Consider the following 26,126-nt stretch of genomic DNA (forward strand, 5'->3'; position numbering starts at 1 on the left):
AAAGGAGAAGAGAGACCGAATAGAGAGAAAGAGGGGGAGCAGAAAAAGTAGAAAGAGAGAGATCAAGGAGAGATCAGAATAATGTAAGAAAATGAGATGGGAGAAGAGAGAGAGAGATCAGGAAAAGAGAGGGAGAGAAATCGATTAGAGAGAGAGAAAAAGAGGCTAGTAAGAAAAAAGGGGGGAAAATAAAAACAAAGAAAAAGAAGAATGGGGCAAGAAAGAGGCAAGGGGAGGAGAGAGAGAGATAGATAGAGAGAGAGAGAGAGATGAAATCATCTCCCTCCCTAGGGTTTTCATCGCCTAAGGAGAGAGAGGGGGAGAAAAGGGAGAGAGAGACGAGAGAAAAGAGGTAGAGACGAAACAAAAAAAGAGAAATGAGAGAAGGGAAGAGAGACAGAGGTGAGGGAGAAAGAGAGAAAGGAAGAGACCAGAGAGACGAAAGAGGGAGAAGAGGGAGACGAGAGAGAGGAAGAAAGAGAGAACGAGAGGGAAAAAACTCCATCCGCCTCCCTCCCTAGTAGGGTTTCCGACGACCTAGGGAGGGAGTTTTGCTTTCGCCTAAAAAATCGCCCTTTCGGATTCAGCTAAGAAATAGTATTGTAGACACCCAATCTCCAAAGTGCTCCCGTGAGCTGATAAACTACACGATAATGCTTAGCTCTTTCCGCTTGAAGCTACTCGGGACTCAAGGGGGCACTTTGGAGATTAGTAGAGAGGGAGAGAGGAAAGAGATAAGCACTATCGTGTAGTTACAACAATCTGGAAGGATAGACTTCTATCCAAAAGCCTTTATCAATAAGCTTAATTGTATTAATAGTGGGAAAACGGTTTTATAGGGAGAGATGAAAAAGATGAAGAGATGGTTGCTGATTTTCTAAGATTCCCATGCGGATTTTCTGACAGCTATATCCCGTAAGTTTAGTAGTATTAATAGTGGGAAAATAATTTTATAGGGAGAGATGAAAAAATGAAGAGATGGTTGCTGATTTTTTAAGATTCCCATGCCGATTTTCAAAGATTCCCATGCCGATTTTCTAAGATTCGCCACCTAATTTTACCTTTATATCTCTATATAAACAAACATCGAGCTCTCTTCAGGCCAGCTTGAGTCACTTTTTCTTGTTTAAAATCAAGTCTTGAAGAGTAACCCCTGTAGACTTACCTTTGAGTAGCTTCCTCATCATGTTACAGGAAAAGCAAAATCACATCCTTTGGACTCAATAATGATCCTAAGTATTGCACCGTTCTTTTTTTTAGGCCCAATGTAAACAGGCATGCCCTGAAAAATGTCTTCATAGAATGATCCTAATTCCTAATCCTCTGATCTGTAGAAGGACAACACATCATAGAAAATCGGGTTCGTACTTTAGGCATGTACTCTTTGACATAATCGCAGTCAAATCATAGAAAATAGGTTCGTGGTTTATTTAAGTCGCTAGTTAAGTGAAAGGTGATGGAGTAACAAGAGGTAGGGGCAGACCGAAAACAACTTGGGTAGAAACAGTGAGGAAAGACTTGATGGCTAGGAACATAATAGAGAACATGACCTTGGATAGGAGAGAATGGAAGAAAATGATCCATGTAGACGTACCCAACTATTGACAGGATTAGACATTTTTCGGGGCACACCTATGTCACAGAATGGAGATTTTTACAAAGAGTTTTTATATGGTGTAAGCCCTTATAGTCCCTTATTTTTCAAAAAGAATTGCACGGACCACATCATCGGACTATCCAAACCGTCCATAAGATGGAACACAACGTAAATAGGCTGTTCCCAAAAAATTATTTCCATAGGATGATCCCAACCCTCCGATCTATAGAGGAACTGCATTTTATGGAAATCTCTATGATCGGAGGGCTAGGATTATCCTATGGAAATGATTTTTGGGGAAAAGCCTATTTACGTTGTGTTCCATCTTATGGACGGTTTGGATCATCCAATGATGTGGCCCGTACAACACTATTTGAAAAATAAGGGACTATCAAAGATTGAAACTGAAAAAAAAGGAAATGAAATGGAACACTAAATACATGCCATGTATTATTCATCGCGTGTCGTGTAACCATGGAGACTTTTCGTTTTATATCTCCACCCAACAAAAACATATAAATCCCCAAATCCACCCTAGAAATCAGAGAGAGAGAGAGAGAGAGAGAGAGAGAGAGAGAGAGATAGATAGATAGAGAGAGCCATGGGGGGCCAAAAGCGGTTCTTCTACATCACATAGTGAGGGAAACCTCGGATGTGAAGCGATTGGCCGATTTCTACGAGGAGATTTTAGGGTTCGAGAGGATCGAAGCCCCCAAATGCGGAGAATTTGAGGTGATATGGCTCAATCTACCTTGTGTAATTTCCCTCCATCTGATCGAGAGAAACCCCCATTCGAAGCTTCCAGAAGGCCCTTGGAGCTTTTGGCTGCGATCACCAATCCGAAGAATCTCCCAAGAGGTCATCATCTCTCTTTCACAGTCTCCAACTACGATTCCTTCATTGAAACCCTAAAGGCAAGAAGCTTTCTTTTCATTTCCCTCTTTCTCGTCTTCTACAGGGTTGATTTTTGTTATAGATTTGTCTAATTTGCACTTGGAGGCTCATGATAATAATCTCTGCTCACATTGACGATTATTGATGTTGATTTTGAATGTTTTCTTATGTTTAAAAATTCGTAACCCACTCGGTTCAAATGTGGATTGAGTTGAGTCAATTCGGCCGAGTCACGCAGAAAACTTCATGCTTTCATGCAAAATTATGTGCTTTTATTATTAAATTTCTATGAGCTAAAGATAGTCATTTCGAGAATGTTATAACCATTATTTGCAAATAATTGTAATTTACTTCAGAATCAAGTAGCAAAGATCTTTCGTATTAAACCTCTTCCTTCAAAAACCCCAACAAAACACCAAAGATGCACACTAAGAAGACTCCCAAAACCTATCTTCCTTATGTTAAAAAATTGCCCCAGTGAGGGTTACATTTGTCCCTATAATCCCTTTACATTGCTTCCCACTTTAAACCCTAATACTAATAAAAATAAAACGAAAACCCCTTGGAATAGTGATATGATCATATGAAGTATGAACCGCGCGTGAACAGTGAAGTGGGCCATCATTTATTCAAGTCACTTAAACTCTCTCCTTATGACTCATAACATAAAGGAAAAAAAGACGGTGACGTGGGCCTCCATTTATTCAAGTCACTTAAACTCTCTCCTTATGACTCATAACTTATGGGTCTATTCAGTTGCGCCACTTTGGACAGATTCCAGGTAGAAAAGGAAAGTCTTTTCTATCAAAAAGCAATTTCCATGAGTTTTATTGCACATATTTTATGAGTTAGAAAATGATGTGGAATCCACTAATGGCTTAAGCCGCTGTTCCCTTTTCCTCGCTGAAAGGAAGAAAGACAGTGAAGTGGGCCCCCGCACTTAAACTCTCTCCCTATGACCATAGTTGTCAACCCGTGACTCGACTCGACTCGTGACTCGTAAGAACAGAAATTTAGTTGAAAAATATAATTATATATCAAAAGATGAAGCAAGTAAAAAAAAACGCAATAGTACTTGGATAAAGCACTAAGCCAAAAATATAAATAACTATATGCTTGTAACTTGCATGCAAAAAAATAACTAAGTTCTAAGTTCCAACTGTCAAGTTTTCAACCATCAAAACAAGAAAACCCAGGCCTAGCAACTCTACTCGACTTTCAGAGTCTTTTTTTTTTTCTAGTCGACTCCGAGCGACTCGTTCGTGTCACTAGATGAATCGGACGAGTCTTCAACATAGGTGACTCACCTATTTTGACTCGCCTCAAAAGCCCTGCGACCCGACTCGGTTTTTGACTCGTACGACTCGTAAGAGTTTGACAATGTAAGTCACGCATGCGACTCGACTCGACTCGGGAGTTGACTCGTACTACTTCTAAGAGTTTGACAACTATGCTTATGACTCATAACTTAAAGGAAAAAAAAAACATGGCATGGGGCCTATCACCTTAATTTATAACCGAATGAAAGAGATAAATGAAAGTAGCAATTTTCACTTAACTAGACTTAAATAAACTACAAACCCATTTTCTATGATTTATATCAGAGTAATTTATATCAGAGTAATATGACTTACTCGATGATCCAAACGTACATGTAAATATTTTTTTAAAATATAATGGAACCCAGTCCATGCGATGGTCCAAACCATTCGTTTATTGTGTCCCCAACATAAATTGGTTGTTCCCCAAATATCATCTCCACAGGATGATCCTAACCCTCCGATTATGAGAGGTTTCTATGAGGTGCCGTCCCTCTATAGATCGGAGGGTTAGGATCATTCTACAAAGACGTTTTTCGAGGCAAACCTATTTACACTGGGCCCAACAAATGAAAGGTTTGGATCATCCTATGGGGTGAGTCCCACTGTAATTTTTTTAAAATATGTGCATGGACATGCGGACACCATCTAAAAACTTGATAATCAGGATCTCACTTTTTTGCAGGAGGTAGTATTCATCCCCTAAGTTTAACTTTCATTTTGTTTTTATTTTGATAAATTTAAATTTGGCTGAATTAGAAGTTATTTGCAGGAAAAAGGAATTGAGACTTTTGAGAAGACCCAACCTGATGGAAAGACCAAGCAAATATTCTTCTTTGACCCAGATGGTTAGCTTTCATGACTTGGCAATTTTTGTGCATTTTGTAATTATAACTCTGAGATATATATGATTTCTATTGCATTATCCGTTAGCCTGTTATGCACCCAAGTAGTTCTCTCTCTCTCTCTCTCTCTCTCTCTCTCTCTCTCTCTCTCACTCAGAGGCATCCAAGTACTCTTTTATTCACGATTTCCATTGTTTGAAGAAAAATTACTGTTAAGAAGGGTGATTAATGTACATAAAATTTCATACATATGCATCAACTCTTCCTCCGGATTGGGTGAGTGAAGTCATTTTTTATTGACCTACAAAGCTTTTCAAGTTTGATTGGAAGGGTAAGGGACAAGAGTTGGTCAATAATGATTGACCAGGCGGGTTAACTTTGAGATACAATTGAGTTAGCAAAGTAACGGAATTATAAAGTTTTCAGTTTTCACAGATCATAATAAGCAAATGGACGAGGAATAGTTATGGGAACATGCATTAATTAGACTGATCGTGTAAGTTTAAAGAGGTGATCATTAGTTGAAAAATCCAAGGCAATCTCGTTGATGTTAACAGGCACATAAGAACAATTAGACATGCAAAGTTGATGAAATTGTACTTGAACTCCTTTGGAACTCTTTCTTTGACAGTCCACGTTCTTTTGGACAAAGCCACACCCATTGTTGCTTGGAGACCTCTATACCCGGGCAGGGTTACTCTATTTTTAAATATTTTTGTCTTGTATGATTAGCCCTTGATTTTTAGTCATGCAATATGCTTAACTCCACTAGGCATATTATGCATCTTCGGTTTCCAAATGCATGCTCCTTGTTTTTTTTTTTTTTTGAGAAGACACTGAATTTATCATAAAAAAAAGAACAAAATTGCATAGGGAGCAAAGGTTTCTCCTCATAACTTATCTCTCTATTCACTCTTGATTTAGCCATTCTATTTGCCAAATCATCTGCAGTCTTAGGAACCGAAGAAAAGGAGATTGGAGTATCTGTGCATAAATTTGCAACTTCATCAATGTAGTTGGAGGTTTGCCCAATTATCTCGTATGCCCAATTATCTCGTTTGATAGTTCACCCTCAATAGTCAGGTTACCAGCCATATTCCTCTTAAATATCTTCAAACCCGTGAGAAGAGCTCTAATCTGTGCTTCCTTTGAATCGGATCTATCTACCAATCAGATCTGCAAACAACCAAAGCACATTGCCATCAACATCACTAAAAACTCCACTGATACCAGTGTTTAAGATTTGGGACTTGTGCATCAACTCATCCACTATCCTAGGTGAGTCGTTGACACAGGAAGCCCTTCGAGTTCGAGTGGCAGGGTAATGACCAAAACAAATCACTTGTTCAATATAATCTTATGAATTACAATGCCATATTACATGTTCACCTTCAACAATTAGATTGAACATGTAAAAAATTGCAATTTGTTTTGGCAGGTATGCTCGGGTTAGGCAAGCTCCCAACCAGATTTATCAAATAGAAATCAGAGATTACCATCTTTGGTATTCGAAGCTATTACAATCATTAGAAATTATGAAAAATATGAGGTAGAATAGAGATGGTTAGAGGAGCTATCAATATGATAGAATTGTTCAACTCTATCAGAGATTACCATACTCCAGTGTTCAATTCAAATCTGAATTTATTCACAAGTCACGACATTACACTGCTATCGTATCAATGAAGAATAGATGTGCAAATTTTGCAGTCTATGCTTGGTATGAACAATCCCATCTCATCTCCTTCCAATCTGTATGGTTAAACTTGGTTTAAACCCATTAATAATCATGAAGGGCGAAGAAGGTAACCGACATGAAGGAAAGTGAGAGTTTCGGCATATCAGAAAATAACAAACCAGGTTGAAAACAAGGACAGATCCCTTCCTGGAGATTGGAAGTGCCCTCAATGTCGATAATGCAATTTTAAAAGATGAACCGGATGCCACCATTGTGCTTTTAGAGATGGCAGTGGAATGGGGATTGGACATGAAAAGTTCGTGAGAGAAGAGCCTCCCCTGACTAGATCTCGCTAGGGAACAAAGCTTTTAAACAAATGGCTGGAGGTGAGTTTAGCAGAAGTGGTGGTAGAAGGAGATTAATATCTGTTGGTCAATGTTATCGGGGACAAGGTTGAAGACTCAAAATTCTGAAATCCGGCCTGGTAAGGGAGAGTCTCGGAGGGTTGGTCTCAAGCCAGAAATGGGCGAAATGAAATTGGAAAATTTTCCTGCCTGTTGCACCAAAGAGAGGATCAGTAGCAACTAAGTACTCTTCAGAATCAACAGATCAGGGTGCTATGCTCTTGGATATATGTTGGACTGACTGGCCCCACGGACCCCAACTTTGAACACAGTTGCAAGGACAGGTTGGGTCTGATTCTATGGAATACTCTCCGCGAGTGGGCAAGATCTGCGATGGAGGCGTTGGGGAAGTTATTTGGACGAGTAATGGAAGTGGAAATGGAGGGCAAAGAAGGGAATAATTTCAAGTATTCCAGAGCTCGAAATATATCATCGATTTGGAATTTCCTCAAGGTATCAGTTAGATTGAAGGTGGAGGATAGATGGTACCCTATTGAACTCTGGGAAGTTCAGGGATGACCTTCGAATTTTTGCTGAAAATCCCAGGTATAAGAAAACTTGCCTTCCTTTTGAGCTCAACCTACCAATAGACTTGCTGCTTTCCTTAAATTGCCTGCACAATACATTTCAAGTCCCTTTTAATGAATTTGTCAGCAATGCTATGCTATTAGCTGCCCTAGGTCTCTCTAGTAGCCCAGTAATGGACTGATGGCCAATGGGAACTGAAATAGCTTCCTATTGCCTGCTCTGAGAATTTATAAGAGCGCTGCCCACTCTAGTCCGATAGCTATCAGTGAGCAAAGCCAGCTTACACCAATGTTTAAGGAAGCTTCCATATAACCTACATCGTAAATCTTTTTTTTTTTTTTTTGAAATATAACAGAATTTATTGCATAAGAAATATACAACCTAATTCAGAAAACTCAATTCTAAAGGGGCAAGGTGTCTCTAAGTAGAACAAAGCAATTACAAGGAAACCATCCCTATCTAGAGATCCTTCGTCGAGCCTTTAATTGGAATGGAGTTGCCAATCACTAATTCTTCCCTTTCCTCCCCTTCTTTAGCCAGTTTGTCCACTAGTCTTAGTTGTGAATTTCGTTTCATTCGTCGTTTCATTTGGCGTTTTGGTGCACTACAAAGACCAATTTTTTAATAGTTAAAAATATGAAAAAATCCAAAAATATCATAAATTATTAAAGAATATAAGAAATAATTAAATGAACCAAATATGTAAAATAAAAACTCTTCATTAGTCAAAAAATTAGGCCACGTTTGGATACCAAAAAGATTTAGATTTGGATTTAGTTGATATTTTTACCTGGATCAGATCCTTAGATTTCCAAATCAGCTACAGCAGTGCAAAAAATTCCGATTTTCAAATCTGTTCTGCGAGACATATTTGGAAATCAATATTTGTGGCAACTTCCTTCACCATCGCTGCTCCTCTACGTTGCTCCGGCAACAGCGAGACATCCCTCTCTCTCTCTCTCTCTCTCTCTCTCTCTCTCTCTCTCTCTCTTAAAACATGATCATGAAGATGATTGATGTGTTTTGTATCCAAAACTCAAATCCAAATCAAAATACAAATGCATGAGGTATCCAAACGGGCCCTTAAGGAATTTAGATCAGTTTAGCGGCCTCAATGGAACCTAACGCTTCAAAAATTCGATTTTTTAGATGCAGAAGGGTGGAACTAGTTGATTGCTCTGTTTGGAAAAACACGTTAAATGAAGTACAAACTCTTAGATATAATGGGACCAAAGCATCCATCGAAGATCCTAATCTAAGTGAGCTTGTTAAACGGGAAGTTAAGAGGCAATGGAAGCAACTTAAAGAGGATTCTCAAAAGAATGTGGAGGAGCTTTTTTCTTTCACAGGATCTAGAAATATCAAGGACATATTTGTACCAGCATACAAACTACAGTTTTTTAAGGATAAATTGAAATACGAAGACCGCGTGCGTCGAATTGGTTGGGAGGCGGACCGAATACTCTGCATCTGTAGGCTTGAGGAACTGATTGCTATTCTGAAGGATCCGATGGAAGAAGTCCCCACACCGGATTTCGCGATTGTCTTCTTCTACAAGGAAAAGTTGCTGCAGGATAGTGTTGAATTCTTCCTCAGTAAATTAAGGAAGTGTTCCTAGCTTTGGTCTGTTGGGGTAAATCTGTAGTTAGGTTTTGGGGAATTTTAGTTTTGGATTCTCTGAACACGAACGGAATTTTTTTGGGATGAATTTATAGTATTTAAGAAGTGAGTTCTTAGTTTCGTTAGAAAAAAAGAGAAAAAGAAAAATGAGGTAGCTTAGATTGGTGAATCGGTGGAATGGAAGGAAGCAATCGGCCCATATAATGTTAAACTTCAGGTGCGCTAAGGATAGTAGAAGATCCTAAATAGCTTGAGAGACCATGGTCTTTCGCTTGTCGAGGCACCGATGCCTGGAAATCCTTTACTTGGGCACTTGGCTATGAGCAACGGAATGCGAAGGTGGAAGGAATGAGTTGTATAGGGGTTTTACTTGGAGGACTGAGTGAAGAAAGATAAGGGCTATAAGAAGGAGCAATGGCAGTACATGACAAAATTTTTGGACGAGGGCTAGAAAGTATTTTGTGGATAATGTGTAATGTACGGTCTGTTCATGATGTGGAATAGAAAGCGAGGACCTATACGGTCTTTAGTTTGTGGCTCAGGGTATGCCCTAGCCAGCCTTATTGATATTATGTAATGTGAAGGGGACCCCTGGTCCCCAATGTAACTTTCATGGTATCAATGAAAATATGTCAATTTAAAAAAATATATATATAAATAAATTTACTGCAATACATAAAAATATAAAAAATAAAAAATTACTAAAAATTGGAACAACAGGGTCCTCTTCTATAACCCAATCCATCATAACATCAAGGTTGTAAAGATCCAACATTTACTTATAGGAAAATTACATCATATGAAATGCAACCAGCCTGACAAGATGAAAAAAAAATTTAGAGACCAAATTATGAGATTTTTTTACCAGATTTATGTGATTTAATAATGTCTTGATATGATAGAATTTATGAATTTTTAAAATTTGAAAAATACCCCATCATTTGAAAGCTAAGCTTTTGACCTAGCCTGATTTTTTTTTTAATTTTGTAATAGAACGGGAAAGTTGACTTTTTATCCTTTTAGAATTGGGTCATAGAAACTTTTTTTAATAAATCCAAATTGGGGGGGGGGGGGGGGGGTATTCCCTTATTCATATGTAAATCTAAGTTACTTAAGTGACTTTACATGAACATACTAAGAAGAGGAAAGAAGATGAGAAGAGAACTTATAAGAGACAAGAAGAAGAGAAGAAAAGACAACTAAAATGGGGTGTTTTGGACGAAATGGACCCAAACAGACTAAAATTCTGAACGAAACGGAATTTGGAGTTGTTTCGTTCTGGTTTTCCTGCCGAAATGAAATGAAGTTTATAATGGAGCCACTACATTTGTAGACCTCAACTTATGCAGTAATTCTGTATTTAATTTAAAACCGCGATCAAGAATTTCTACAATAAATCCACCTAATTTCCTAGTCCCTGCTGATTTTTTAATCCCTTAGGCAATAACTGATGTAGTATGGGAAGGAGAAATAAAAGAAGAGGAAGAAAGAAGAAGAAGAAGAAGAAGAAGAGAAGATAAAGAGTAGAAAAGAAGAAATTAGGGAGAAGTAGAAGAACTCAAGTAGGGGAAAGAAATCTCACTCAATTAATCAATAAGAAGAAGAGAAGATAAAGAGTAGAAAAGAAGAAATTAGGGAGAAGTAGAAGAACTCAAGTAGGGGAAAGAAATCTCACTCAATTAAGCAATAATTCATCAAAGGTTTACAATAAAGCTGTAAAGAGGCCTATAAATAGGCAATTAACAACCTAAAAGATAGAAACCTACTACAATAAGAATTCCTAAAAGACTAAACTTCCTAATTCTAAATAACATGGAAAATAATAGCCTAAAAACTAAATAACATGAAAAATAAATGCCTAGAAATCCTAATGGGCAAATATGCCACTTATTGGCCTATTATCTGCATCATTCTCCCCCACTTGAAAAAAAGTCGACCTCGAGTTCTAGTCCTCCTGGATCAAATATGTATACTATCCAATCAAGCAGTAGGAGTCGTAATCCTTCGTACTCTGGAATGCTGTACAACGCTCGTGATGACAGTGAAAATGGTATGGAACGCAAGCGTAGTAATACATAAGAAATCATCCATGCAGAATCATAAAGACGCAAACCTTTCCTGAGAATTAATGAAGCTGGAAAAATGGCAACATACTCCTCCTGGATCGGTGGGATCGGCATAACAACTATGGGGAGTACCAATCCATGACCATCCTCAATAAAGATATAACCTGCTGGTATCAAATCCGGCTCAAAGGAATCAGCAAGAAAACCATCTACTAGAACTGTATCAGGCTCAGTGATGTTAGGTTGACAATCCTTCTGATGATCAGCATGCACACTGAAATCCTTGGTCTCAATCTCCACAATCATCTTGATCGGGATATCTACTGGAGAAGCAATGATGTCACTTTGCTATGTAATGATATGGAATCAGTATCCTCAATGAACTGCTCGTGCTTTGCATGATCTGGCAATGCCTCAATAGTCAAGTCACTCGTCTCTGACTCGTGACGGTGCTCAATCGATTCTGTCAATGGATCAGCCTCACATGGCTCGGTCACAATATCTGCGTCTACTGTGGAAGTGTCCAAGATCTCTATCTAGATGCTCGGCAATCGGCCCTGTGGAAATCTCAGAATCGTCATGCTCATTGTCGTCGGCCTCATCAGTCACTGTACTCTGTGGCTCTATATCTGACATAATCAAAGGCTCAACAACTATAATGGTCTCATCCACAATGCCAGCTGGATCATCATGCGGCTCTACAGTAGTGGTAGCAAATTCCTTCTCATGCATGTAATGCTCAAATTATCTGTTTTCTGCTTCAATTTCGGCCTCTTGTGCACGACGGGCTACGACTTTTCGTTCACGACGAACTGCGACTTCACGTTCACGACGAGCTGCCTCCTCGCGTACCAACCTCACCTCGTAGGGATAAAGAGGCCCTGACGCATAAGCTCTCAGAAAATTATGACGGACATCCTCTCATCAACTGTATGGAGGTTCGCCTAAGATACGGCCCTTTGTCACCATGTGTGTCTAAAGTGACTGAGCTTGTCCTCTTATAGTTTTTCGGAGTCGGTAGATGGGTGCGCATTCATCGTAATCGTAGTACACCTAATATGCGTCCAAAGCATAGATCCACCGTAGATATGCATCATCATAATAACTATAGTGAGTGTGGCCTTGCTAATAGCTTTTGTCGTACCCATAAAAAAGTGGAACAAATGGTAGAGCCATAAAAATCGGTATCGAAAAATGAAATCAGCTGTCTGATCTGTCTGTCATGTCGAAAGGAAGACACTGCTTTTTGCGGATCTTAGATCGGACTCCCGGATGGCTCGGATCTGCGATATAGGACCAAAACGGACGGACGCCCAAAGTTGGTTGTTGTAGCGCTTGCACTGATTGTTGACTACTTAAAGTAGACTTGATATACGCGAAAAGTTGTCACGAACAACTTTCGTGTTGAAGGCGAACCCCAATTTTGAGCAGAAAAGGCCCGAGTGAAGAGAGAGAAAGTGAGATGGGTTAGAGAGAAAGTAGAGAAAGAGGGAGAAATAGAGAATTTCTTACTTTTTCTTTGTAATTTTTTTTTATTCGGTTGAAACAAGGGGCTGTTTTTTGAGGGGTTTTTTCAAACTGGAAACAAGGCCAACAAAGGTGATGGGTTTAAGTTGCAGATGGGGTTTTGGGGCTGGTTTTAAGTGGTTTATGACAACAGATTTTGTGGGTATTTCTGGATAGATTTCGGGGAAGCTTCACTGGAAGAAATTGTCGGAAAATCTTGGATCTTTTGCTCTGATACTAAATTGATGTAGTCTGGGAAGGAGGAATAGAAGAAGAGGAATAAAGAAAAAGAAGAAGAAGAAGAAGAAGAGAAGATTAAGAGTAGAAAAGAAGAAATTAGGGAGAAGTAGAAGAAGAACTCAAGTAGGGGAAAGAAATCTCACTCAATTAATCAATAATTCATCAAAGGTTTACAATAAAGCTGTAAAGAGGCCTATAAATAGGCAATTAACAACCTAAAAGATAAAAACCTACTAAAATAAGATATCCTAAAAGACTAAACTTCCTAATTCTAAATAACATGGAAAATAAAAGCCTAAAAACTAAATAACATGGAAAATAAATGCCTAGAAATCCAAATGGGCAAATATGCCACTTATTGGCCTATTATCTGCATCAATAACATTTGAGTAGTCACCTTCAATGATTAAGAGGCCACTAAGACAAGACCTAAACAATCTCAATCCACAAAAAAGAGCTTTTGCTTCCGCTTCGTTGGAGTCACACTTGTTTGTTGGGCCGAAAAAGTTAATAATAAAAAGGCCCATTTGAGTCACGGAGATATAACGCCAACATCTGCGCACGAGCTAACTTGTCTATAGAACTCCCATCAAGTTAAAATTATCCATCCAATAAGGGAGGTAGCCATTTCAGAAGAAGTGTTCTACTTTTCCAACTTTTTCCGTATCTTCCTAAAGGACCTTGATCCCAATGTAGAATAATGTTCTTGATTGATCATTGAAATACCCATGAAAGGCCGAAGCAACTAATAATGGAGCCCCAAAGCTGATGAAAGAAAGAGCAATGTACCATAGGATGATCTAAAGAATCCTCGCCAAGGATGCATCAACTAGCAAGACTTTCTCCTTTTTCTGAGCTAGTTACATGTGCGAATCTTTTTTGTGGCCACCATCCAAGCAAAGGCCATCACCCGTGAAGGAGTGATTGTTTTCTACACTAGAGCCTTGTGAAACATGCTCCTCTGATTTTCTCATGGATCATACTGTGAAAAAATAGCGAACAGAGAAAGGGCCTCAAGTGTTCAGTATCTACACCCTTTTATCGAATGGATTCATGGGGGGAAGATAAGATAAGATGAGTCAAGGAGACCAAGTAAATATGCAAGGATACCTATTTTGCTGTCCTTTAGGCTGTTATGTCTAAGCCTAATGACCCACTCTAGTATCCCACCCTCTCCTCTCAATTTAATCACATTCTATCTTCCCTTTATCCTTAGCTTAAAGATATAGATCTGGAAATGCATGGAATAATGAGGACTTACCTATCCAAAGATCTACCTAGAATCTGGTACCCTCTCCTATTCCCATCCTAAACCTAACAAAAGACTCATAAAGAGACCTAGGACCACAAATGTACCTCATGCACCCGAACCTTTAGCTACAGGTTGCTTCCGACTCTCCCAACCTCCATAATCATTTGCCAAGTAAGTTTTGCTTTGAATTCTTAGCCTACCGATTCCATTGCCTTCATGTACATTGTAGATCGTTGGAATCCGCAAAGATTCATTGATGTAAAGGTTCCAAAAGATTAGTCTCCCTGTCTGGGTGAAATCTTTTTTCTGGTATTTTTCTAACCGTATTTACCTATATACTTGAAAATATATAGACTTTGTCACCTCTGAGGATTCCTTGTGATTAGAAAAAGGCATAGGTGTTCTAAGCATTCCAAATGCCAGACTATAAGGGAAGCTTAGCATATGCCACAGTGCCTGTAGAGTGTAGACAACCTTTGCCCACATGCATTTAGTGAAGAAATCAGGGAATCAGTCAGTAGGTACTCGTCCATTCCACACACTATCTAATGACCCCATTGAAAACTTCTCTTGCCTGTCCACATTAAACTCGTGTATTATTCATTGATTTATCTTTCTCGAGTCTAAAGGACAGGAATAACTGAATAAAAGTAGTCTTACCATTTAAAAAAAAAAAAACTGAATACATGTAGTGATAAAGTCACAAAGGGAGCTCAATTATAAGTAATAACTGGCGGAAGAATTGAATCTTGGTGGCACACTGAAGCCCACTTGCTGATTTGATTTCCCAACATGAATGAAATCCATCGTCCTGAATTCCTGATACTGGTGCTGAGGGAGAAGTTGGTAAAGTGCTTTTGCTAGTGAAGTCTCCACACTTATCTGGGGTGCATCCAAGTGCATTTAGCTTTGCACATTCTATTGTGAATTTAAGCATTTGTGATGATTTGCAGCTTCAGTTCATCCCATTGTGGATGCCTTCCTGTTATGTGCTCTTCTACACGAGTATCCTTAGGGTGCATTCTTTAACCATTCTTGTGTTTCTCATTCTGGAATTTAGAATCAATTCTTATTCTTTGGAGTGTTTCGAGAATGAGAATTGCGTTTCTTAACTCATTAGTGAGAATCACTTTTTCTATTTTTTTTAATAGAACTGTGTTTCTCTATAATAAACAAAAATGGGTTCGTGGGATATATAATAGATCCCAAATTTCTTTCCAATTTTCGTTACGCACAAGATTACCCATTTTCAAAACTTGTAGGGTAACATCTGACTACTAGATTCAGTCCAGTTTCTTTGTATTTCTTGAGACAGAAGAATCTCAATTTTTCCAAGAGCCTTATGTATCTGATCAGAAATTATAAATTGTATTTTTGTGTTATTGGCATAAATCTTATGATCTGCAGCGCTTTCTTTCACCTCACCAACATGATACCTTAGTACAATTGGTTATTGACAAATTAGGTAAAAATGAAAACTCATGTTTTCTTTTTTCATAAGATTTTATGGACTGGTATTTATAATAACATAAACTTTCAAAGTCCACATCTCTATCTGTGACAATAGAAGGCATGCCTTGGGACAACCATCACAGCTAGTGAACAATTCAATTCTCACTGATGTCCTGGTGTCCTGCTAATTCATGTCTTTTCTTTATAGGCTTGGCTGAAATATCTTGATTCTTTTAGATGGCCTCACTGCAAACCTCTGAAAAGCAGGACTATTTGCAATGCCATTAACGGCTAATCTAGTACCCTATTCATGAACCTTCCCTCTCCCGCTATAACCCTTTTGTTCATTGCAGAATCTTTGGGCTTTCTCAGATCATACAACAAGTTACAAAGAATCGAATAAGAGGAAAAACGAGAGAAAAGCCTTGAAAACCCTAAAAAGCTAAAAAGCGCTAGAAAGAGAAAACCCTTGGCGCTTCCTCCCTCTTTCCCTGAATCTTCTTTTTGGCTCTTCCTCCCTCTTCTTCCCCTACATCTTCTTTGGAGTTTGGATTCTTCTATCCGTCTTTTCGAGCTTCTTCTTCTCCAGTTTTGCTGAAATTAGGGAAATTTGACAGCCTTTGGAAGATGTGCTTCGTTCCCGAATCTTTGAAACAACAAAAGCGATTGATGGGCAAATTTCTTCTCCTCCATTCCTTCCCAGTTTTTCCCCTCATATGTTGATTGAAACAGCAAAAGGATATTTTCTTCCTTCGTTTCTAGAAAGCCTAGAAGACAGACAAGAAGGAATCAGATGGCATTATTTTGGGTCCAAAGAGGACCAAATCAGAACACACAGAAGAAGTAATTAGATGACAAAGCGTGAGAGATGGGGCTGGTTTTGTTGAGAGCTCGATAGATCGCTTTTTTCACTACTTCTGCCCTTCTTGATGAAGATCGAGGTTTGAGATTTGGATCTGTGAGCCGAGGAGAGATTGGTAGAGAAGGGAGATGAAGACGATTGAGTTGAATCCCTAAAGCCTCGTTCATTGCCGTGGAGAGAGGGGAGACTGTGAAGAGCTTGGGGAGAAGAGAAAACGTGAAGAACAGAGAGAGAGAGAGAGAGAGAGAGAGAGAGAGAGAGAGAGAGGAGAGAACGAGAAGTAGTTGGGGGGGCGTGAGAGCTATTCCGAGGAATCGTTTCCAATCTCGTGGAGCGATAAATTGTCGCTCCAAAGGATAAAGCCAAAAAATTAGGACGGTTTCTTCAGAATGGTTGCATAAAGTAGAAAAGAACGAGATTCTTGATAAAGATTATTCCCATGGAGCGAAAAAGGCGAGAATTCCTTCCGAAAAAACGTTACATGCATGCCTATTCATTGCTACGTCCAAGCCTATGTCTCAAGATGAGCAATTTTTTTCATGATAAATTAGTTTCTCCAGGTGGTGAGAGAGGGCTAGTGCAGGTAGGAGAAGGAGACTTGAGAGGGCCTACACCAATGAGTAGAGGGTGATAAGTGGCCAAAAAACTAGGAAATATTGTCATCATATTTTGGGTAGAGTTTTTGTTTCCTTGTTTTTCAGGCTTTCCATACCCTCATCATTGGGTAAACTAATATTCCAGGAAAAAAAAACTCTTGGAAAAATATGCCTTTTTTTGGGCGATGATAAATTAGCACCCTCTGTAGGATAATTCACACCCCTTTAAAGGAGGTTATGTGGGTGTGAGGATGGATCTTGAATTTTAGATCAGTCGAAGTCTCATGGAAACTGACGAGGATTGGTCTTTGATGTAAGATAATAACATTAAAGAAGAAGAAGATTATTAAAAAAGCTTGAGCTTCGAGTGCTTTGACCATCCAAAGGAAAAAAGATTATTAAGAAAATATTATTCACCTAATGATGGATATTGTTGACGATATTATAAGGAAAATGGTGAAAAAGCTCGAGCAGTTTGACTCTTCTCTAACACAATTATCGGGCCTGCCAGGTAGATGACTTATAAATTTCAAATTCCTGGATCTAAGGTATACTACCAACTAGTGGCTACTAGGTGGGCCCCATTGAGACAAAAAAGTAGAGCGGGGTCCACCCTAAAATGTGGGTCATAAAACACTTAGGGCAGTGATAAATCGACCACCAAATATCTTAAATTGACCCCCTATGTGTCTTTCTCTCTCCCCATATGGGGGCCGATTTATCACACAATAAAGGGAAATGATATATATTAAATAGAGGGGGTAAGCCGGGGAAGAAAAGGGGGTGAATATATCACTTTCCAAAACTAATGGTCCACGCCAAACTGTGGGTCATTTGATGATGGGATTGAGCCTCTAGCTCAATTGGTCGAGATTTTGTTCTTCAACCTGGAGGTCGGAGGTTCAATCCCAGCTTACCTTGAGAGGGCCTACACCAATGAGTAGAGGGTGATAAGTGGCCAAAAAACTAGGAAATATTGATCGCATCCTGTGTCTTAATAATGGGCGAAGCGAGGAGATAATATCCCTAATTTCATCGATTTTGGAAGCCATCCTCCACGGCCCACCAGATTGGTTTGAAGCCCATGTGATAGTGTTGGACGAGTCGCCTTCAACAATAAGGGGGCCCAAATTGTGATTCGCATACTATTGCAATGCGAATAAAAGGGCCGAGACCTCTGCCTCGTTGGCGTAAAAAATCCCAGCAGGTCCGGAGAAGTGCATGATGAGGTTGCCCAAGTGGTCGCGTAAAACCCCACCAATCCCCGCCGGTCCAGGGTTCCCACGGGAGCTCCCGTCGAAATTAAGTTTAAGCCAACCTTCGGGAGGGGAGGCGTGTTTATTAATCTTCCCTCAAAGAGGGCTTATGAAACACAACACTTAGATCACCAAGCCCATTGAAAGGGGCTAGTGACCTAAACTATAAAGTCCATAACAATAATTAAAGAAATGCTAGACCCAATCTCTGTGCCTCATAGGATTATGAAACTCCATCCTTAAATCTCCATGGCCGTAGAAATGACCAGAGAATTAAGGGGCAAAGAAGAGGGAGAAGAGAGAAGTCTAAACTATGCTATACTAACTGAAATGGGGGAGTTGCCATGGGGCTTGGGGCTACTTGGTTTCCCCCTAAACCACTTTAGCTACAAAACTATAAGCTAAGCTAATTAAGAAATGACATGGAATGAAAAAAAAAATTACCTAGGGATTGAGAAATCCCCTAGCAATCCTCTGCAAATGGGGGCACCGCTCCGACGACTCAGCATTCCGGCGGGATTCCGGCAGAGTTCCGGCCTCCCATAAACACTTCAACCAACACATTCCTCCTTCGGCTCTCATCACCCATTCTCCAAAGGGGATTGAGAAATTCCCTTTTTCCCATCTCTCATTTCACCTAGAGACTCCCATCTTCCCTCTTCCATCCCTTCCATCCATCTCCAACAGCCTACTATTAACGCCCAAAAACCCAACATTCTTCTTTCATCTCATTTTCCCACCTCAACAGACCCACTCACACCCTTTCCCATTCTCCCAACATTCCTCTCTCAACCTCAACAGAACCCATCCCTCTCATCCCATCTCACCAAAACTCCATTTCTTATCCCTAATCCCAACGGCATACAAGTGGGCTCTCTCTAGGGAGGTAGAAAAGAGGAAAGGAAGGGAAGGAAGCTTTCAATCTCCTTCTAGAGTTTTTGAAACTGGGCCCGACATCATGATACCCTTCTGGTTCGTCATTTCTCTTAGCCCAACAGTTGAGGTAATTTCCTTCCCGGCTAGAATTTGGTTCGATTAGTTTTCATTAGGAAAACAATGAGGTTTAGGGTTTTGCTACAGATGGTATATGTAGTCAACAGGGAAGAGACAAACTTTTGTAATGTTTGGTCTAACTAGGATTTACGGGCAGGATCCACATGCTGGGCATCCTCCAGGATTATCCAAGTAAAAAACATACACTTTATGGTAACTTTAGTGTTTGGCTGCCAATTTAGCATCCAAATCCCAGGCTACCTTTCAGAGCTAAAAATTGGATGTCTGTGACATGGCACCAATGTCTCCTCCTTACACTTTCCACACCAAATTTCTCAAAAGTCAAAAAAGAAGATATATGGCAAGTAGAATTTTGCTCTCTCTCTCTCTACTTGGTAATGACACCCCCTCTCATTACTTTATATAAGGTTGGCAACCAAACACTACTTATCATTATTCTACCAGGTAAGCCCTAGGTAGATCAACTGTTGTCTCCTCCCTATTGACCACTTATACCACTAATCTACATGATAAATATCTGCATCCAAACAGAGCCATTAGAGTTCTCCATGGGCTTATTGGGACATCACGTTAATTCATTGTGTAACAAAAAGAAGGCTCAAGTACAGGAGAACGGTTTTACCGAGTGGGGACGGTGCCTAACATCTTTCATCCCAGTAACCAGGCAGTGAATCCAATCTGTGGCGATGTAGACACACTCACAGTCACTTGTGGATCCTAGGCCCTATCCCAGGTCGCGACATTAGTCAATCCCCACAGAACCCGAGGTCCATGCCTTGGTTTTTGTGGAGGAAAGAAAGTGTAGTCCATCCGCCGGTTCCTTTGGGATTAGCGGTAAAATGTAGTCAAACGGTAAGAATCACCAGAATCCAAACAAGAATACGCTCACTTGTAACAGGGACATACGTCTATAGGGAGATATGGCCTTCCGGTTCTTTGCAAACCTAGAAGTTCATGGTTGAGGTTGAGATTGGACATCTCGTATCTGTACACAACCAGCATCATACCTAGCTTAATACATGCATTAGGGTGACTTATCTCGATCACTGGGACAGTAGGTCCTAAGCAGGTAGAATGGGTGCAATGAGCATTTTACAGAATAACCTGTGGATGAGAATATGGATAAGGTCATTCTGTTAGTCATGACCCTTTAATATGTCCTTAGACCTGATGGGTTGTTTTGGTTTATGGTCATGTCATATGGCTTTGTTCTATCTCAAAGTAGTTCCTAGTAGATTACTCACAAGTAGTGTTGGGTCATTGGGTAACCCATGGGATCAATAGTGATACCCAACAAATAAACCTCCACCTCTCTTGTAGAGGAAAGTCATTTAAAATACAATGGTTGTTTTCAAAAGAGTTTGCAAATGCATTTACGGGCTCGAGCTGATTGATTGAAAAGCATACCATTGAGTGGGCTTAGAGGATAATTGATATCCAACCCTGTAGGACCCAACTCGGTAAATGTGGAGGAAGGACGTACACACTTGATGTGATTAGAGATATGTTGATCTGGTGGTCATCTTTAGGGTAATGTCCTACTGGGGCCACTTGCCTAATGCGATTGTAGTTGGACTACATTGCCTAACATCGTAGTGGAGCCCATGTGGATCCTACGGGATCGACCATTGGATCCCTGCATCGATCCCACTCATGAATCTCTTGATCCATATGGATCGTCGGACTATCTGGGTACCAGATTTGATGGTTAGCATGGACAAAATATGATTTACTGTATGAGATATAGGGAAGAGGTGCAACATAATTATGAGGTGTGCAAGTTAATTATGTATATGCTTAATTGATGCTTAAATCCTATTGGTTGATAGTTAAAAGAAATTATCTTGGTTGATTTATACTTAATACTATTGGTTGAGATTAAAAAGAAGAGAGAGAGAGAGAGAGAGAGAGAGAGAGAGAGAGAGAGAGAGAGAGCAATTATCCTAATGGCTGGAAATTTGAAATTGGAAAGAGAGGTAAATTTAAATAGTTATATTTGTTTTAAGTTAGTAAAATAAAAGGATTCTCGTTTTATTATGATTCTAATTAGGGAAATGATAAATGCGCCCCTTTTCATCACAGAGAACATTAGCATCAGTAAATGGCCTTTTAACTTACAAAACAAACTATACCTTTCTGTTTATTTTCCTGGTTGCAACATATAACTTGATGTTGATAAAAAGAGAATAATCACATCCAAAGTTTCCAAAGTGCTTGCACTGATCCACATCCGGCTCCGCGCTTTTTGTTGATTTCTTTTCAACCCGGAAACATTTAACATCCCAAAACAGAGGAATCATTTCACCTTCTGTTTGGTAACCTCGGTTGAGGCATACTGGCGGCACAAGCGCTCACCATTTGCAGGCAAAATTACATGTGAAGCTGCAACAGAGAAAAGTTGGTAAAATGACTTACTCAAAAGGAACTCGACAGAGGGAAAGAACACTTGCGTTGTAGAGACAAGGGTCTGACCTTGTTGAAAAAAAAATAACACATCTAAGAACTCGTTCCAAGCTAGGCATTTTCAGTTTCAGCAACTTGGAGCCTCTTTTTCACCTCATCAAGGCACACTTGAAGATCCCTGAATGCCTCTGTATCTGTGAATCTCTCAGCCTGAAATTCACAAATAAAGCCTCAAGAATGTTGGGTATGAATTCTGTTATGGAAATGCTACTATCCTCAAGAATAAGGACAATCTGATCCTTATTTGGACACTGTCCCACAAATCCATGTGTCACTACAGAGTTGGATGCCAAAGCCATGTATTTAAGACATGTCAGTACAAAGTTGTATTCTATCCATTTGGCATTTTTTATCATTTGTGTCAAGGAAAAACTGTATCAAGCATGATGGAAAAAAGAGTGTTCAACTTCAATAACCAAAATCAAGGAAATAGCATTCCCATGTTACAGTAATTAATTCTTCTAAAAGATGAAATCCGGAGCGAAATAGCAAGCTGATTTCTCCTCTAAAGAGCTAAATTACAGCCTGGTTTTATATATGTGCTATGCATTCATGATTTAAAGTATATAAGAAAATTAGGGTTTCTTAGAAGCCATTGACAATTTGGATTTGGTATTTTTAGCAGGCCTACAGGATAACGGGAAGAGAAAACCAACAAAAGGAATCATTACATAGTCCAAGTCAAACTCATTAGCCAAATTTCCATCCTATCTACCCACTGACAAGATTTCTTCAATATATATGTACCCACATCACAATGAATGTGGATATTGGTCAAACCAAAATGCGGTAAAAACAATTGTTGATTTTTTGGAAGGCAACAACGGCCATTTTCATGTATTGCACATTTCGATCACTTCCAAAGATTTCAAAACCAGAGAAGAATAGGCATTTTTTTCCTACATCCTATAGTTACACTTCAAAATTTTTAATGATATCTTGGATGTTTTTAGAACTAATTAAACATTGTTTGTGAGTACGATGTCAGGATGTCAGGTACCTGTGCTTAGTGTTGACTCTTGAGAAGATAGTAAAATCCCCAATGCATGACTCTTCAGGAACATTAATAAAAAGAAGCAAAGATAACCACAAACGAGATATATATCTTACCTGCTTGACTGTGTTTCTTAAGTGCATCTCAGCTGTAGTGAGTTCTCGATGATTACCAGTGGATGAAGCCATTTCCATGTATAGCTTGCAAAGTTGCAAGGAGGCACGCGCAAATTTCTTAAATCGGTCTTGATTATGCCACAAATCAGATCCCTGCAAAAATGAGTTTGTTAGCAATCCAATGGAGACCCATTGTTATATAAAATAAAGTGCTACATGGACTCCGACTACAATAAAGAAACTAAGCTACAACAAGATCCACTACAATTTACAAAGCCTTCCAGTCACATGGAAGGCTTACGGCCATTTGATAGAATGAACAGTTAATCAAATATCCAAGAATAATAATATTCATACCTCAATAAAACAAAATGAAAAGAATGCTACAATTTTGCAATATTAACTCAAATAAACTAATAACCATAAACTTCATAAAATATTCAAGAACAATAAATTCCCTATCTCACCAAAATAAAATAAATGATTGATAGTATTTTATAAGAGGAAAGTGTCTATAGTATGCCGACTAGAGATCATTCTCTAGTCTGCCGACAAAAAACACATGGGTCCCACCTTATTTAGGTGATGCAAAGCATTCATTTGTTGGGCCCTAACACAGAGAGGGTGTCCACAAAGAATCAGCTCCATAGGATCATCCCAACCCTACGATTTGTGGAGCTTAAAATGGACGGCTATAAACCGTCACAAATCTGTCCATTTTTTAGCTCCACAAATCGAAGGGTTAAGATGATCCTATGAAGCTGATTTTTTGTGGACACCCTATCTATAATGGGGCCTATCAAATGAATGGTTTAGATCACCACAAAAAATGTGGACCCCATGTGTTTTTGGTCGGCGGACTAGAGAATGATCTCTAGTCGGCAGACTAGAGACACTTTTCTCATTTTATAATGGCAACTAAAAATATACTATTACGCTTGTTGAAGTTTGGAAGAAGATCTAGTCTTGTTTTTATGGCCAACCTAAGCTCAATGAAGAGAAGCAACAAGTATGAGGCGAAACTCCAGAAACAACCACAAGAAGCATCAATAACAGAGAAAAAGAAAAACCTCAGAAAAAAATATTGCCTACTCAGAAACATTTTGATAAGATAGTTCTTCAACTTGGTTTTGCAAGATAACAGATTTTATAATAAAATTTGTGTCGTCTAAATCAAAAATTTTATGAGGAAATGGTTTGTGAGCAGCTGCTTAGATAGCTTATCTGAGCATGGATTGTTAAAAAAAGGGTGGGCCCACATTTTGGGGGTGATCCTAAGCATTCACTTGGAAGGCGTCATCATGGATGGGGTGTGTACCAAAAATCAGCTCCATTGGATCATCTTAGGGTGTCCAATTGTGGAGGGAAAAATGGACAGATACTATTTGTCCACAAATCTGGCCAATTTTTTCCCTCCACAAATGGAAGGATGATCCAATGGAGCTGATTTTTGGTACACACCCCATCCATGATGGGGCCTTCCAAATGAATGCTTAGGATCACCACCAAAAAGTGGGCCCACCCTTGTTTTAAAAATCCATGCTCAGATAAGCTATCTGAGCAGCTGCTCACAAACCATTTCCTCAATTTTATTGCTAAAAAATGTATAACACATCTGCATAGTACACCCAAATGGGACAGGGCATCCCAAAGGAGAACACAACATATACATGGTCAATAAGCTCACCTAAAATCCTATCTAAGGACCCAACAACATTCATTTAGTTAGACCGGAGTTGATGACTACCAGTTCTCCCTTCTCCTCTCCTTTAGCAAATTTGTTTGGTTGTTCACTAGTTGACCTCAGCATATGCTCAAATTCAGGGCTTAATTTGGAACAGAGGTCTCTAATTTCAGAAATAACACCTACTGGTTTCCAAGGACCGAATGATTTTGTTGCCGCTCATGCAATGACATTTGAAGAATCACCTTCAATGATTAAGGGATCATTGACAGAGTTAGCATGCAATCCCAATCCCCAAAGAAGTGCTCTTGCCTCTGTTTCATTGGAGTCGCACACACCCACAGGGCCAAAAAAGGTCAATAAAATGTGTCTGTATGATCATTTCAAAAAAAAAAAAAGTGTCTGCCTGAGTCACGAAATATAATGCCAATACCCGCAAGATCTGGAATACCTTTAGAACTTCCATCAAAGTTAAGCTTGATCCATCTACTAGGGAGAAGGTGCTAATTTGGAATAGCTCTATTCTCTGAACCTTTTTCTTGTATAAGAGTACTCCAGTTTCTACATATGCCTCCCATGAAATTCTTTTCATTTCTTCCGCAAAGAATGAGATCCAGTTTCTCTCCTTCCAAATAAAAAAATAGTCTTTAAAAGCTAAATCGAGTATTCTTTGGGGAAAGGGTCGAGGAGAGATATATCTAACGGTAGCTGTCATCCAGTGTCAGTTGAAAAGGCTGTCAAGATCAAAAACCGCTTTTTTAGAAGGAAAAAAACTGTTCAGCCTTGAAATATGCTTCGAGAATTCTAATAATCGGCCGCTTTGATTACGAACTCTTGGCTCAAAAAAGATGTTTCCTGTCATCAGGGGCGGGGGACGAGGATCGAGAAAAAGTATGTATCAGCCACAAAGGGTGGTTTATCTCAGAGGAACCAAAAAGCCACACCCTAGCCTCTAAGTTCAACACTCTCTTGAAGGACTTTGATAAACCTTTTAGGCCTCCTCTCCCTTCAATGGCTTCTGCCTCGTCCTCCTCCCTAAGGAAGAGGAAGGCGGTCTTGTTCGAGGTCTCATTCGATGTGGGTGATTTGCAATTCCTACGTGAATTAGAATATAATGAACAACTGGCATTTGAGGAGTGTCCGACGCCTAAGGAAGTCTCAATGAAATTATTGAAACAGCAGTGGAAGCAGTTTAAGCGGGAATCTTTCGACAACAAGGAAATATTTTTTCAGATGTCAGGAAAGGCAGATCCGAAAGAAGTTTTCGTTCAGATTTATAAGATGGATTTCTTCCAGAAAGCTCTAGCAGATGAGGTCAAGCGCGTCACCAACGATGGGGAGAGATCAAGGCGTCAGAGATAGAAAGATTAGAAAAAATGTTTAGTCTCTCAGAAGGTATGTCTCAGGAGTCAAGGGATTCACTTGACCGGGAAGTTAGTCTACAGGTCCGGAAACGGATAGGCGTCGCTGAGGATAAGCAGGAGGCAGAGTCAAATTAAATGGAATTTCTGGAATCAGAAGAGGAAGATGTTGTTCCTCGTGAGGAAATGGACGAACTATTGGCAGTAGGAGATGTTTTTGTTTGACGATGATTTGGAAGCTACAAAAAAGTTATTTCGTTCTATGGCTATCAAAAACTTGAAAGAGAGTAAAGAGGTTGGGAAGGAGAAGGACGTTAAGGGGGCTGAGGGTAACAACCCTGTATAAACGTTTCCCGGCCCAAAAAGAAAAAAGAAAGAA

General features: G+C 39.4%; 1 protein-coding gene across 1 annotated transcript in view; it reads right to left on the reverse strand.

The window, feature by feature from the left end:
• Positions 1-21,158: 21,158 nt before the first annotated feature.
• LOC143887041 (uncharacterized) overlaps positions 21,159-26,126 on the reverse strand; it is a 69,488-nt gene continuing 64,520 nt past the window's right edge. The window contains exons 19-21 of the mRNA XM_077391155.1: positions 22,703-22,855; positions 21,602-21,742; positions 21,159-21,511 (exon numbers count right to left, since the gene is read on the reverse strand). Coding sequence (XP_077247270.1) covers positions 21,644-21,742; positions 22,703-22,855 — 252 coding nt within the window. The 3' untranslated portion in view covers positions 21,159-21,511; positions 21,602-21,643. The remainder of the gene's footprint in view (positions 21,512-21,601; positions 21,743-22,702; positions 22,856-26,126) is intronic.

The sequence above is a fragment of the Tasmannia lanceolata genome, unplaced genomic scaffold (genome assembly GCF_043159265.1).
Source record: "Tasmannia lanceolata isolate RefF3 unplaced genomic scaffold, GAP_Taslan_0.1 ptg000012l, whole genome shotgun sequence".
In the NCBI taxonomy this organism is placed as follows: domain Eukaryota; kingdom Viridiplantae; phylum Streptophyta; class Magnoliopsida; order Canellales; family Winteraceae; genus Tasmannia; species Tasmannia lanceolata.